This window comes from Sorghum bicolor, chromosome 5 (genome assembly GCF_000003195.3).
Source record: "Sorghum bicolor cultivar BTx623 chromosome 5, Sorghum_bicolor_NCBIv3, whole genome shotgun sequence".
NCBI classification, from domain to species: Eukaryota; Viridiplantae; Streptophyta; class Magnoliopsida; order Poales; family Poaceae; genus Sorghum; species Sorghum bicolor.
In genome coordinates this window covers 63,869,363-63,883,667 of record NC_012874.2, presented here as the reverse complement: position 1 = coordinate 63,883,667, position 14,305 = coordinate 63,869,363, and the positions used below count along the sequence as shown (strand labels likewise).

Sequence of the window (14,305 nt, the reverse complement as noted above, 5' to 3'; positions counted from 1 at the left end):
GCTACCTGTGTTGAATTGTTACCAGTAGCATAAAATGTTTCCACTATCATTTTTGCACTATCTGAAGATCATCAGATATGCTACCTGTATAGAGGAATGCATAGAGTACTGAATCTCTATTCAGTACTCAACACATATAGCTGAGTTGTATAAAAGAGAAATTCTATAGAAACGACAGAGAATAGAGTACTGAATTGTTTCCACTATCATCAGATAAACATAGGTAGCTTAGAACAGAGAAGCGATTGTTTCCACTATCATCAGATAAACATAGGTAGCTTAGAACAAAGAAGAGTTTGTTTCCACTATCATATAGAGTAGCATCTAGCATATGTATATATGAGTTTGTTCCTGTAACAAACTCTTCTCTATTCTATGAAATGGGCACAATCTCTTGCCAATTCGTTCAAAAATAAAAAATAGGAAGCTTCCTTTTTATCCAGGTGTGAATTTGTGTGATTGAACAGAGACTGATTCAAAACAGTGGTGATGACTTCCACATGCAAACAGAAAGCATTTTTTGGCGGAGTACTTAGATAGAGCTGATAATAGTTCTGCTTCCCTCAATTGAGATACTGACATATTGCTTCTTTATTTTCATTTTGTCCTAATTGTCTTTTATGCTTATCTAGGGATCAAATTTAGGATCTTCTTTGTTGAGATTGATCTACATCTACTTTTCTATCTTTTGCAGGCCTATTCTTTACCTTCCGATACAAGTAGAGAATCTGTGTCCAGGGATGCCTGATTACTTGATTAGGAAAGAACTAGTGATGGCTCAAATGCACTGTGTAGGTAGTTTTGGCCACAAACTTGGACCACATCCTCACGAGAGAACAAACCGTGAGGCACTTGTAGATTGTCAGTATGCACTTGTGATACCAAGAGTCCGACACCTGAATTGCTTATCATATGCTATTTCAGTATTTCATAGGTCTGTTGTATCATATTAAACTCTACCATTAGTGAACTTGAATTTACTTGATCATAATAAATTATATTAATCTATCTATCCTGAATTCTTGATGCACAGATATGGTTAGGTTAACTTGCCTCCACACTAGCATCATACTTGTGTGACAAAACACTGCAATTGTTTGGCCTGCTAATATTTTGCCAGAGCACATTTCCCTTTCTGTCACTGACATATCAGATCCTCTGTGTATGTGCAGGACCTGATGGAGACATATAATTTTGTTTCATAAAGTGGTTGAAGACATCTCTACTGCTTTTAAGATACTTGGCTCTTAAAACACATGCTGATTAGAACATACTAATGCCAGGCTGGTGGCAACACATATCAGGGCTAATTTGACATATTTGGTATGATGGAATGTAACAGAGAAGAGGGTTTAAGGGCAGGACGAATTGCTTTAACAAAGCTAAAAAAGAAAGACTTTAGGGGTGCCCAAAGGATTGCACTCAAAGCTCAAAGGCTTTATCCAGAGCTTGAGAACTTGTGCCAGCTGTTAGCTGTCTGTGAGGTGCATTGTGCAGCAGAGATAGAGATCAACGGAGACTTGGACTGGTATGGTATTCTTCAAGTGGAAGCAACAGCGAATGATGAGGTCATAACAAAGCAATACTGCAAACTTTCCTATTTGCTCCATCCTGACAAGAATACTCTTCCTGGTGCTGAAGCTGCTTTCAAGTTGGTTTGTATAGCTCATAAAATATTGTGTGATCATATGATGCATTTTCTGTATGACATCAAAACACAGCATGTTTTCAGAAAAGTGGCAAAGAAGGGTACACATCTACCAGAAAGTACTCATGCAAACAAAGGTGATGCAATAAGACATAGGGTCCCATCTGAGCTTATATTGGTGTTCCGGACCATATGTCCACATTGTCAGAAGCAATTTCTATTCTACCAAAAGAATATTTTTGTGCGCTGTGATGACTGTGGTAAAACTTTTTTTGCATTCAAGCTGCATGAGGAGGCTGTGCCCTTGAGATTCCTACCACCTGCACCTTATAATGCTCAAGTGTCACCAGAGATGTTATCGTGTCACCCAAATCAATGGCTTGACTGCACAAAGCTTCAAAGTGCAGTGGGGGACATGGATTCCAGAGCAACAATGCATGCCACACAATCAGATGAACATGTAAAATGGGATGGCAGGTCATGTGATGATGGAGAAGGAAACTTCTCAGCGATAGAAGTAGAGGCAGTTCAACTATTGGCAATGGACCAAATCATTTCTCCTGAAGCTGCTGTAGAGAAGGATAAAACTGAAAGCATGACACTGGAGCCAAACTTGAGTAGAGAAGATGCACGTGCATTGTCAAATGCAAATGCTGCGGGGTCATGCAGTCTTCAGAGATTTGACAAGAGAAAACAAGATGATGGCATAGGCAGTAGCCACAACATGGACTCCTGTAACAATAAGAGGCAGAGGATATATGATTCAGTCTCCAAGGCTAACTCAAGTGATGATACAATGTGTAATGAGAACGCTGCTAGTGCAGAGGATCAATCTTCTGATCGTTGCCCCAGCAAATTTGATAACCCAGAGGAAGGAAATACAGCACATGAAGACTGTCAGCAAATTTACAGGAAACATACTTCTGATATTTCTACCCAGTGGTCAAATGGAAGTTCTATGATTGCCTGTGCTTGTACTGAGATCTTTAATTTTGAGACCCACAGGGAGGCCAATCGGTTTGCAGTTGGTCAGATCTGGGCCCTTTACGATAACTTTGATCTCATGCCAAGATTTTATGCTCAAATAATGCATTTTGATGCTCACAACGACAAAATACATTTGACTTGGTTGGAGCATGATGCAACAAATAAAGAAGAGGAGAAATGGATGGATAAAAAACTCCCTGTTGCTTGTGGAAGCTTCCGCTTACAACCAACAGTAGATACATCACAAGATAGGTTCATGTTTTCTCACACTGTTGCATGGACAAAGGGTATGAAAGGAAACTCGTATGACATATATCCTAACAAGGGTGAGGTATGGGCTCTTTACAAGGGATGGAGCATGCAATGGAGCTCAGATACAGATAACCATAGATCCTACGAGTATGAGGTTGTGGAAGTCTTGTCTACTATGTCAGCTGAGGATGGTGCCACCGTTATCCCACTGGTCAAGATTAAGGATTTTGTCAGTTTATTCGCGAGAGCTAAGGGCATGTCATCATTTTTTATACCATCAAGTGAGCTACTTAGGTTTTCTCACAGCATTTCCTTTTATAGGACAAATGGAAATGAGAAAATGGGTGTACCAAGAGGCTTTCTGGAACTTGACACAGCATGTCTCCCATCTGACCTGGATGCAGCATTTTCTTCTGTCACTCTTGTGTCTTACATGTTTCTCGGCAACATGACAGGCTGTGTGTTCGCTGATTTGACCACTGAGAGTGCAGATAATAAAATGGATTGTGGAGACGAGTTGATTACTGGAAAGGAGAATTCCTTAGAACAAAATGTTTGCCAGTCAATTTCTGCAGATGACACCGTTGATATTTCTTCTGAAAAAAATACATCAACCCAGAAAAATGCCCATGGTGCCAATGAATCTGGTGATTCCTCTCAGCAAACCTGTGTGTTCCCCAATAGTTATTCATACCCTGATCCTGAGTTCCATGATTTCGAGGAAGACCGCTCGTTCAAGAAGTTCAAACATGGACAAATATGGGCTATGTACAGCGATGCTGATAAATTCCCCAAATTCTATGCCTGGATAAGAAAAGTCGAGCCGGAACCTTTCAGGGTGCATTTGAATTGGCTTGAGGCTCGCCCTAAGTCGGAGCAGGAGAAACGGTGGTTGGAGCAGGACCTATCTATCAGCTGTGGTACATTTGAATTAGTTCGGAACTGGAGAACCGAGTATGATGCATCTAGTTTTTTCTCACATTTAGTAGATGCCAGACCAACAGGAATGAAGAGGCAGTTTGAGGTTTTTCCACAGGTTGGCCAGATCTGGGCCACTTACATGAACTGGGCACCGGGCTGGGTTCCACCCTGCGACGGTTCTTGTGAATACGTGATTGGTGAGATCATCGAGCGCACCGAAGCAGGGACAAAGCTTACTGTCCTCACTCAAGTTGGTGGATACAGGTGTGTGTTTAAACCTGACAATACAAAGGGAGTCCTGGAGATACCTGCTGGAGAGAACTTGAGGTTCTCTCACCGTGTACCGTCGTTCTGCCTGACTGAAGAAATGGGTGGCACCCTCCGGGGCTTCTACGAGCTTGATCCAGCTTCTCTCCCTGATGCCTTCCTTCATGGGGATACCTAAGTACCTAACGTAGGTGTCTACTCTTTGGAAGCTAACGACATAGCTGACTCTTCACTCAGTAGAACTGGACCTGAATCTCACTACAGGATTATTGTGTCTTAGATATGTTCTCCTATCGAAACCTTTCTGTGTACATATATTCCAGTCAGTTTAGTCTTACTAAATGCTAGAACAGAACCATGCCAACATGTTAGCTGGAGGGCTTCCTTGTTCTTCAATTGGCACTGTGTAACTAAGGGCAGGCCCTACATTCACTGGTACTTTGTGTTAACACACTTGTGCTTGCATCCAGTAATTAATTACTCTTCACCATGCTCCTCACTTGTATTATATATGTGCTCAAAGACTAAACTGAAAGTCGTCTCAGTTACTATTGTTGGACTGCAGTACCTTACCAATGTACTGTTGTTTCACCGTGCAATGGAACTGTGATCTGGGCATTTGATTTGGCTTGCAACATGGAAGCATTTTCTGGAGAGAAACTGATGTTCTCCCACCTCATAGGCCCTCTTTCCACCTGGCTGAAGAAAAGGGTGGCAGCACCCTCATCCGGTGAATTATTGTGATAGTCGTAGCAGACTCTCGGAATAGTAGAACTGAACTCTTTAGGATTATTACTGTGTCTTGATATGTCAACTCTTAATGTAGCAGCATCCTGTCAACTGCTATTCTGTGAACTGCTATTTGTGTCTTAATTGCTATTTGTGTCTTAGTAGAACTGCTATTACTGTGTCTTAATTGCTGTGTCTGTTTGTCTATTTGTATCAGGCCTTCTCTTATGTCCTGTGTGCTGAATGACTAACCAGCCAATCGTTGCGATCAAGATTTTCTTTTTTATTATTATTAGTGGTGAATCGTGAATTCGTGATGGAAGGGTTAGTGCTGCCTAATTCGGCATTTGGTTGGACGATCTGATCAGGATGCTGGGGATTAGTGTTGATCGATGTGAGATGCTGGGGTGGATCGATCTCATGCGTCCCATTATTTTAATCGATTGTAAAAAGCAGGAATCTTTTTCTTGTTTAATTTACGTTAGTGATGTATGGTAATCCTAGGTTTATTTGGTTGTTTGGTTATTTGGATCTTGTGTTTGAAATTTTCACTCCCGCTCTGGGCCACAAGTGGACCGATCTTGATGTCCAATACCCACTTCATGCTTTGCTCAAGTGGTCTCTTGAATGTTTCTAAAAAAAGTGGTCTCTTGAATGTATGATATCACCATCTTCATGGAGCTGTGTTTTTTTTTTTGGAAAGATCAATTTAATTAACGCGAGTTGAGATGCAAATGGTTTGCTTCACTAATCTGCATGCAGGCTTAATATAATGTTGTCGGTTGCTTGTGGGGCAACTCACTTGCATCCCTAGTCGTGAGGGGCATAACTTCCATAGTCAATGTTGAGAGGCAAAACAAAAGGCATCACACTACGTAAATAAATGGCAAAATTTGCTGGCAGAGACTGAAAGTGAGGTCGCTTTGCTATCGGTCCAGCTAACACCAAGAAAAAATTAATTTGCTGGTGGACACTCTAGTTTGTGCCAAATTTGCTAATGGACACCGAATATATTAAAAAAATTCTAGCTTAGGAGGTGATAGAAGAACGATGAAATATCCTTTTTGCTCGCTGCCTCTTTTTTCTTCCTCACTTCCTGTTCTCTCCCACCTCACATCGTTCAGGTGTGGGCACTACCGCTACATATATAGGACGAGTAGGCCACGGGCGCAAACATTGTTGTTGACAGTGGCAAAAACGTCATTTCACAACAGTTCGGTGTCCTCTAGTAAATTGGACATAGACTAAAGTGTCCGCCAGTAAATTGATCTTTTTCCGCTGTCTGCTGGCAAAGTGACCTCACTTTTCATGTCTAAATATATATATTTTGGAGGCCACTGTTCCAAAGTATCAAGTGTGCTATTCAATATAACGATCTCAAAAATTAGAAATTTATATGATTAAATGCTAGCCTATTTGATCAAAGGAGCAGGGTTGCCAACCCTAGAACCGGCCGTGAATGGTTTTTATAACTATCATGTCAATAAGACACTGCTTCTACAAACTACACCACACAATGCACCATTTCTCTGTGTGGCCTCTAATAAATTTTAGCCATAATTTCACCTCCTCTCATGTTCTCATCCACATCTTCTCCCAATTTTTTGAATTCTCATCTCATTTTCCCCTATTTTGTTGAAGTCATATGGCTTGACGAGCGATTGCAGAGTGTGGCAGTGATGTGGAGGGCGACGAGCGGCACAACGACGTGAGGTGGCCTACTAGCGTGTGGGCCCTATACAAGGCCAGTACCGGCTCGGCTCAGCGCTGTGAGCGTGACCCTATGTGAATTGCGAAGCCACGGCACATGACCGAGGTGAGGCAGCTCAGTGGGCATGACCAAAGAAGACGTTGATACTTCAAGATACAATTAAAATTATAAACCTTAGACAAGATTAGTAACAAAGGTAGGTCCTAATAAGCACTATACACAGAGCATCTCCAACACATATGGTAAAATAAATAGCTAAATTGCATAGTTTAGCTTTTTTGTAAAGTATAGAAGTCCTCAAGAAAGAAGAGTTTTTCAATAAACTTGCTATTTCTCATCTTGTATATTAAAAAATTGCCACGTTACCAACTACCACGGGCCTATTCTGCTAGGCGCTTGAAACTTTCCACGACCTATTCCTTCGGAGTCGTCTGCAGTAACATCCTGGTGGCGGCTATGCTCCTTCGCGTGAATAGAAGACTCGTCACATTCTGGCCGGGCTCCTTGCGGCGATATCGCCATTGCGTCATGTGAATAGAAGACTGATCTTGGCTCCTAGCACAGTTGACATCGCCATCGCGTCATTGCTGCGACATCACCATCGTCACGTTCTGGGCTCTTGGCAGCGACATCGTCGTCGCGTGCGTCCCTAGCACAAGATTGATCTTGGTGGCAACGGGCTGCTGCTACCGTTTCTATGCTAGAGTTTCGGACATTCAGTTAGCGTTTCCATGCTAGAGTTTCACACATTCAGATAGTGTCTTCTAGAGATTATAAACAATTTTTTATTCTCATGCACTGCCAATTAGATGAGAGATCAAAAATTGCACACATTTTTTAGTTGAACAGACACACTTTAAATCTGTCAATTCCTTACTGATGATTGAATGATTTTTAGAACATTTTGCTGATGAACTCATGATTTCAACAAACTGCAAACTTGACTCACCAGAGCACACATCGAGGAATGGATTCGATGCAGTATGAAGACCCATCATTGCTGGCTTGCTTGTGTCGTGTTCTCCAACCAAGGCAACACCAGTTCCTGCTCATCCCATCCACCTGACGCTGCAACATTAGAAAGTGAATATAGGGCAGCACAGTTGGGATCTCTCCGGCCAACGTACGACGGGAACTCTCCATGAGGATGCTAGGACATCACAACGAAAAGAAAAAGGCCGATAGGGGAAGCAAACAGCAGCTCCGGTGGTTAGTGGGGGTGGCGGCCGCAGGGGAGGTGAGGAGGCGATGGATGACCTGAACCAAATCGAGCAGGCCGGGCCTGTGATCCCCACGATGAAAAAGTGGTTGCAGGGAAGGGGACGATGCAATGAAGCTAGGGACGATTGAGCTTGAGCAGGAGCGTGGGAAGGATTGCGTGCGCTATGGGAAAGTTCAGCAGGAGTGTGGGAAGGATTCCGCGCGCATGGGGCAGGCACCATGGCGAGCGATTTCGGTAGATGGCTAGCGAGCGCGGCGTGGTATTTATGCCCAGCGAAATTCTAGGGATAGCATGTTTGCTATTTTACCGAACCATATAGCATAGCTGTTGGAGATCAATTTTTGCCATAAAACTCCAAATATAAGATACACAATAAGGATAGCACATCTGTTGGAGATGCTCTAAGCAAGCCAAGCAAGAGCAAGACATACAAAAGTAGTAGCAAAGCTAGAAAATAACATGACAACTAGCTAGAACAAAAACCAAATGTACATGTACACTACTTTTGTGAGAAAAATAAGCAACAAGCCACTCCGAGAACAAACAACTATACAAGCAAATGAATAGTACAAATAAAGAAAGACAATGTAGATTGCGCAGACCCTAAGAAGGAGATGATAAAAGATTTTCCCACCAAGGTTTCTAAAGCCCCTATGCATAGATAAAAGATGGCCAAACCTGTCTTCCATGCACTGCAGGCTATGTTGCTTTATTTGCTACTGATCTCACTACTTTCTCTCTCTACGCATAAACCCATTGGCTCGTGATTTTTTTGTTCTCTCATGACACATCTAAAGTTTTTTCCTCTAAAAGTAATGGGTAATGTCTTTTGTCATTTAGAGCATCTACAATGCTCTTAAATGTCATGGAGTCACTACTTAGGATGACATAAATGATTAGTGTGGAGATGGAGGATGACATAGATTAGTGACGAGGTGGAGACCAGTGCGGAGGTGGAGGATGACATAGGTAATTAGTGACGAGGTGGAGACCGGGGACTACAAGCCACAATGACATATTGGAAAGAAGAGACAAGTGAGAGAAAAAAGAGCATCTTTTATCTGGTCAAGACTCAAGAGTTATTATATTTAAATAAAACATGACTAAACTTAGGTAGAGTACCAATTAGTGAAGTAACACTTAGTTTTGGATAATGGACTTTACTCTTTTTTTAAGCATCACTGCTTACCATTGTTGGTTGAGTGCTAACACTCAACAGTGCTGCTTAAATGACGCACACTCAAAGAATGGTAAGCAGGCATGTCAACCGTCAAACCATCCCCCGCACCGGCCGCCGCCCTAGCTCCGGCCACAGCAGGTCACACTCCCGGCCCCGCGCGCACCCAGCTCAGCTCAGGCGTCCAGGCATCCGGCAACAACCAACACGCCGGTGAGCTACCCTTACTCCCGTCGCCGCTGCGTCTGCGTACCCCATTTCCCCTTTCCATCCGTTCGTACTGTGGCCGGCGGCCGGTCTGAGCTGATGGGTGGGGGCGTCGCGCGTCCACCGCAATGCGTCCGGTCGGGTTTCTCCCGTTCGTCTCGTCTTTCGATTTGTTCTAGCCACTCTCAAGCTACGCCATTTTGGTTGGTTGGCTACTAGCCTGTAGCCTCTCCGCACCGCATTGGGTTTGGGAAACTCTGTAATCTGGCTGTAGAATGCTCAATAGGACAAACTCTGTTGCCCTGAGACGAAATTATTCTGTCTAGCTGATAGTCAGTGCCTCTGTCTGAATCCTTCTGAAAGAAAGGGTGCTATTGGTACTGCAGGGTGCAGGCTGCGGTGGGGTAAAGATCACCTGGAATTTGTGCTAACTGGAATTGCATAAATTTGGTACTTTCAATTTTGCTAACTGGAATTGCTACTTTCATCAGTAGTGACAGTGACTCCCACAACCAAACTGAAACATTTTCCCCGGAGGGAGATGAAGCTGCTGCTAGTTTTCCCTGTCTCACTCAATACATTGACATGTGGCTTCTTTATTTCAATTTGCTTGCCCTCATTGTCTTTTATGCTTATCTATCGATCAAATTTAGGATCTCTGTTTGTTGAGATTGGTGATTGGTCTAATAATACTATAATATGTAGTTTTTTTTGGGACAATGCAACTATTCTTGTTTAAATTTGAAACTGATTAAGTAATGGTGCATGACTAAAAATTTGTGCAGTAGTTTCGATCACAAACAAACTTGGATCACATTATCATGAGGGACAGCGAATGGGCACGTGGAAATAAAGTCTGTATGCACTTTCAATACCGAGGCCTGAATTGCTTATCATGTGCTAATATCACATTTTCTTAGATCTGTTGTATCATGTTAAACTATACCATTAGTAAACTGAATGTAATGAATCATAATAACATTATTCATCTATACTGAATTCACGATGCATATACATGGTTATGTTAACTTGCCTCCACACTAGCATCATACTTGTTGTGTAGCTGATAAAAGAGTACAATTGTTTGGACTACAGATTCTCTGTATACATGCAGCACGTTTCTATTGCTAGCATAACAGATTCTGTGTATACATGCAGGACTTGATGCAGCAAAAGTTGTGTTCGTACATTTTTGTTTGATAAAGTGATCTGGAGATCTATATCTCTAGCTTCAAGATACTTGGCTCCTGAAACACATGTTGATTAGGGCATTCTAATAATGTCCGGCTGGTAACAGCATGGACTCCTGTAACAATAAGTGGCAGAGGATATATGATTCAGTCTCCAAGGCTAAGTCAAGTGATGATACAGTGTGTAATGAGAACGCTGCTAGTGCTCAGAATCAATCTTCTGATCATTGCCCTAGAAAATTTGACAACCCAGAGGAAGGAAATACAGCACATGAAGACTGTCAGCAAATTTACAGGAAACATACTTCTGATATTTCTACCCAGAGGTCAGCTGGCAATTCTATGATTGCATGTGCTTGTACTGAGATCTTTAATTTTGAGACCCACAGGGAGGCTGATCGGTTCGCAGTTGGTCAGATCTGGGCCCTTTACGATAACTTTGATCTCATGCCAAGATTTTATGCTCGAATAATGCATTTTGACGCTCACAACGAAAAAATACATTTGACTTGGTTGGAGCATGATGCGACAAATAAAGAAGAGGAGAAATGGACGGATAAAAAACTCCCTGTTGCTTGTGGAAGCTTCCGCTTACAACCAACTGTAGATACATCACAAGACAGGTTCATGTTTTCTCACACTGTTGCATGGACAAAGGGTATGAAAGGAAACTCGTATGACATATATCCTAACAAGGGTGAGGTATGGGCTCTTTACAAGGGATGGAGCATGCAATGGAGCTCAGATACAGATAACCATAGATCCTACGAGTATGAGGTTGTGGAAGTCTTGTCTACTATGTCAACTGACGATGGTGCCACAGTTATCCCACTAGTCAAGATTAAGGGTTTTGTCAGTTTATTCGCAAGATCTAAGGGCATGTCCTCGTTTTTTATACCATCGAGTGAGGTACTTAGGTTTTCTCACAGCATTTCCCTTTATAGGACAAATGGAAATGAAAAAACTGGTGTCCCAAGAGGCTTTCTGGAGCTTGATACTGCATGTCTCCCAGCTGACCTAGATGAAGCATTTTCTTCTGTCACTCTTGTGTCTTACATGTTTCTCGGCAACATGACAGGCTGTGTGTTCGCTGATTTCACCACTGAGAGTGTAGATAATAAAATGGATTGCGGAGACGAGCCGACTGCTCAAAAGGAGAATCCCTTAGAACAAAATGTTTGCCACTCAATTTCTACAGATGACACCGATGATATTTCTTCTGAACAAAATACATCAAAGCAGAAAAAAGCAAGTGATGCCAATGAATTTGGTAGAGAAGATACATCTACATTGCCAAATGCTGCAGGGTCATGCGATCTTCATATGTTAGGCAAGAGGAAGCATGATGATTGTGCTGACAGTGGCCGCAGGAGGGACTCTTGTATCAATAAGAGGCAAAGTAAGGACAATTCACTTTCTGATACTAATTCCACTGCTGATAAAATGTATAATGATGATGTTGCTGTCGCTAAAGCAGCCAAACATGTTCCTGACACCATGGACAGCCAAGGTGAAGGAAATGCAACACATGAAGATTGTCAGCAAAAGTACAAGGAGGGAGCTACAGATATTGGTAATCAGACGCATGGCAATCCTGGGATTGCTTATGAGTGCACTGGTAGCATCCGCAGCAGGGACTCTCGTAACAATGAAAAGCAAAGGAAGGACAATTCACTTGCTGACACTAATTCAACTGATGATAATGTGTGTAGTGATAATGTTGCTGGTGGTAAGAATCAAGCTGCTGAACCTGTTCCCAGCACATTAGACAGCCAAGATTCGGGAAATGTAACTCAAGGAGGCAGTCAGCAAAAGTACAAAAAGGATGGAATGGATATTGCCAATAATATGCATTGTAATCCTGTGATTACCTATAAGTGTTCAGATTTCTTTGATTTCAGAACATTAAGAGAAGTTAACAGGATAGCAGCTAATCAAATCTGGGCAATTTATGATGATCATGATTCCATGCCAAGAAATTATGCGCAGATAAATGATGTCGATGCTTCCAACAATATTGTTCAGTTGACTTGGCTGGAACACAACACAACGAATTCACAGGAGACTAGATGGAATCGTAAAGAACTGCCTGTTGCATGTGGAAACTTCTGCTTAGGAGAGACATGTGTACTACATGACCCACCAATGTACTTTTCTCATAAAGTTTCATGGGTAACAGGCAAAAATAGGAATTCATTTGAAATTCGTCCTAAAAGGGGTGAGATATGGGCTCTTTACAAAGAATCAAGTTTGCTGCAGAGCAGAGACACTGATAATCATCAATCTGTTGACTATGATGTTGTGGAAGTTTGCGATGACTCAATGAGTGTCGGTATTATCGTTTTCCCCTTGGTCAGAATTGAAGGCTTTGTGAGCCTATTTGCGGAGTCCAAGGATAAATCCCATATTTTGATACCATCGAGTGAGCTACTTCGATTTTCTCATAGTATACCTTGTTATAGAACAAATGGAAGTGAAAAGGTAGGGGTAGGAGGGTTACTGGAACTGGATACCGCTGCTCTTCCTTGTGGCTTGGCCACAGTGTTTCCTTCCGTCACTCTGGATTCTTTCATCGATCTCAACAAGAAAAAAGTCACAGAGTTTGTCGGTGTTACATATCCTGACTCTGAATTCTACAATTTTGATGAAGACCGCTCGTGTGAGAAATTTGAGCGTGGGCAAATTTGGGCTCTATACAGCAGTACTGATACATTTCCCAACCTCTATGGTTGGATAAACAAAGTTGAGAAGGAACCATTCAATGTACATTTGACCTGGCTCAAGGCTTGCTCTCACGGTGTAGATAAGCATTGGTTGGAGCAGGACATCCCTGTGAGCTGTGGTAATTTTGTGACCCGGAATTCAACAACCGAGCATTGTGAAACCTGTGCTTTCTCCCATTTAGTGGTAAGCAGGTGCGAAATTGGTCCAAGGCAGCAGGTCAAAATTTTTCCAAAGGTAGGTGAGGTCTGGGCCATCTACAAGAACTGGGCACCCGACTGGGTTCCTTCCAGTAAAGATCGTCCTGCCAACTATGCCATTGGCTGGATCAAGATGTGTACTGAAGCTACCACTCTGTTTGCTTTCCTGACCAAAGTCAATGGCCACCTGTCTGTGTTCAAGCATGATGTGCTGAAGCGACCACTGGAGATACCAAGGAAAGAGAACCTGAGATTTTCTCATCGGATACCATCATTCCGCCTGACAAAAGATAATGGTGGCAAGCTCTGTGGCTTCTATGAGCTTGACCCTGCTGCTGTTCCTGACGTTCTTCTTTAGGAAGGATGTTCCCCAGCGCTTTCGATGCCTGACTTGTTTCAAGACTGTAAGGGCAAACGTCTCAACTTTTAGGATGTTCTGCTTAGCTAACATATTCATGTATCCACTATCCAGAACCATACTGTGTTCTCTGTTCTGTTGCTATGTAGTTGACGTGCTTTGTGGAAAGTAAACTAATTTGCCAAAGTACTGGTATGTACTGCTATATGATCAGGTCCTCAGTGTTTGTGGTAAGGTGGTTGCTTGGGGTTGTTGTCGGTTGTTTCTTTTAACCCTTCTATTGTGTATTTTATTCAACGTCTGTATGTCATAGGTTTTCTCTAGCTTCTCTCCTATCATGTTGATTGCTTTTTGCGAATGCTGAATAGTAAGTGCTGTTGTGAAATTATACTTTTAATATATTGCCGCTGAGGAACATCTGGCATTATTTTTACGGTTGGTGTTGGCGAGCGGCGGTGTGGTGGCCGTGAGGGGTAGAGGAGATCTTGGGTGGGCTCTGCCTCTGGAGGCGCCGTTGACCACCAGTTTTTTATGCATCAGGTGAGATTGAGCTGCTGCTGCTTAGGCCTTGTTAGTCCTAGAAGTTTTCAAGATTTTTCAGGCCACCGGCAATGGCCATGCACCCGTCCTTGTCAGTTGTCACTATGCATCACGTACGGGACGTGACCCGGGTTGGAAACATGGCCTCGCGGGAGCAAGGTAACAGAGCCCCGGT

At 42.6% G+C, this 14,305-nt stretch overlaps 2 protein-coding genes across 3 annotated transcripts; both read left to right on the top strand.

Annotated features, from left to right (window-relative positions):
• LOC8071960 lies at positions 1,189 to 4,471 on the top strand. Its single transcript, XM_002450959.2, has one exon. It carries the CDS (start codon positions 1,326 to 1,328, stop codon positions 4,251 to 4,253), a length of 2,928 nt encoding a protein of 975 aa, XP_002451004.2. The 5' UTR covers positions 1,189 to 1,325; the 3' UTR covers positions 4,254 to 4,471.
• On the top strand, positions 8,985 to 13,975 carry LOC110435340. Of its 2 annotated transcripts, XM_021460800.1 has the most exons (3): positions 8,985 to 9,127; positions 10,280 to 11,710; positions 11,789 to 13,975. In XM_021460800.1, exons 2-3 carry the CDS (start codon positions 10,420 to 10,422, stop codon positions 13,588 to 13,590), a joined length of 3,093 nt encoding a protein of 1,030 aa, XP_021316475.1. In that variant the 5' UTR covers positions 8,985 to 9,127; positions 10,280 to 10,419; the 3' UTR covers positions 13,591 to 13,975. The 2 variants fall into 2 exon arrangements, with proteins under 2 accessions (XP_021316475.1, XP_021316474.1); XM_021460799.1 differs by having other exon boundaries at positions 10,280 to 13,975.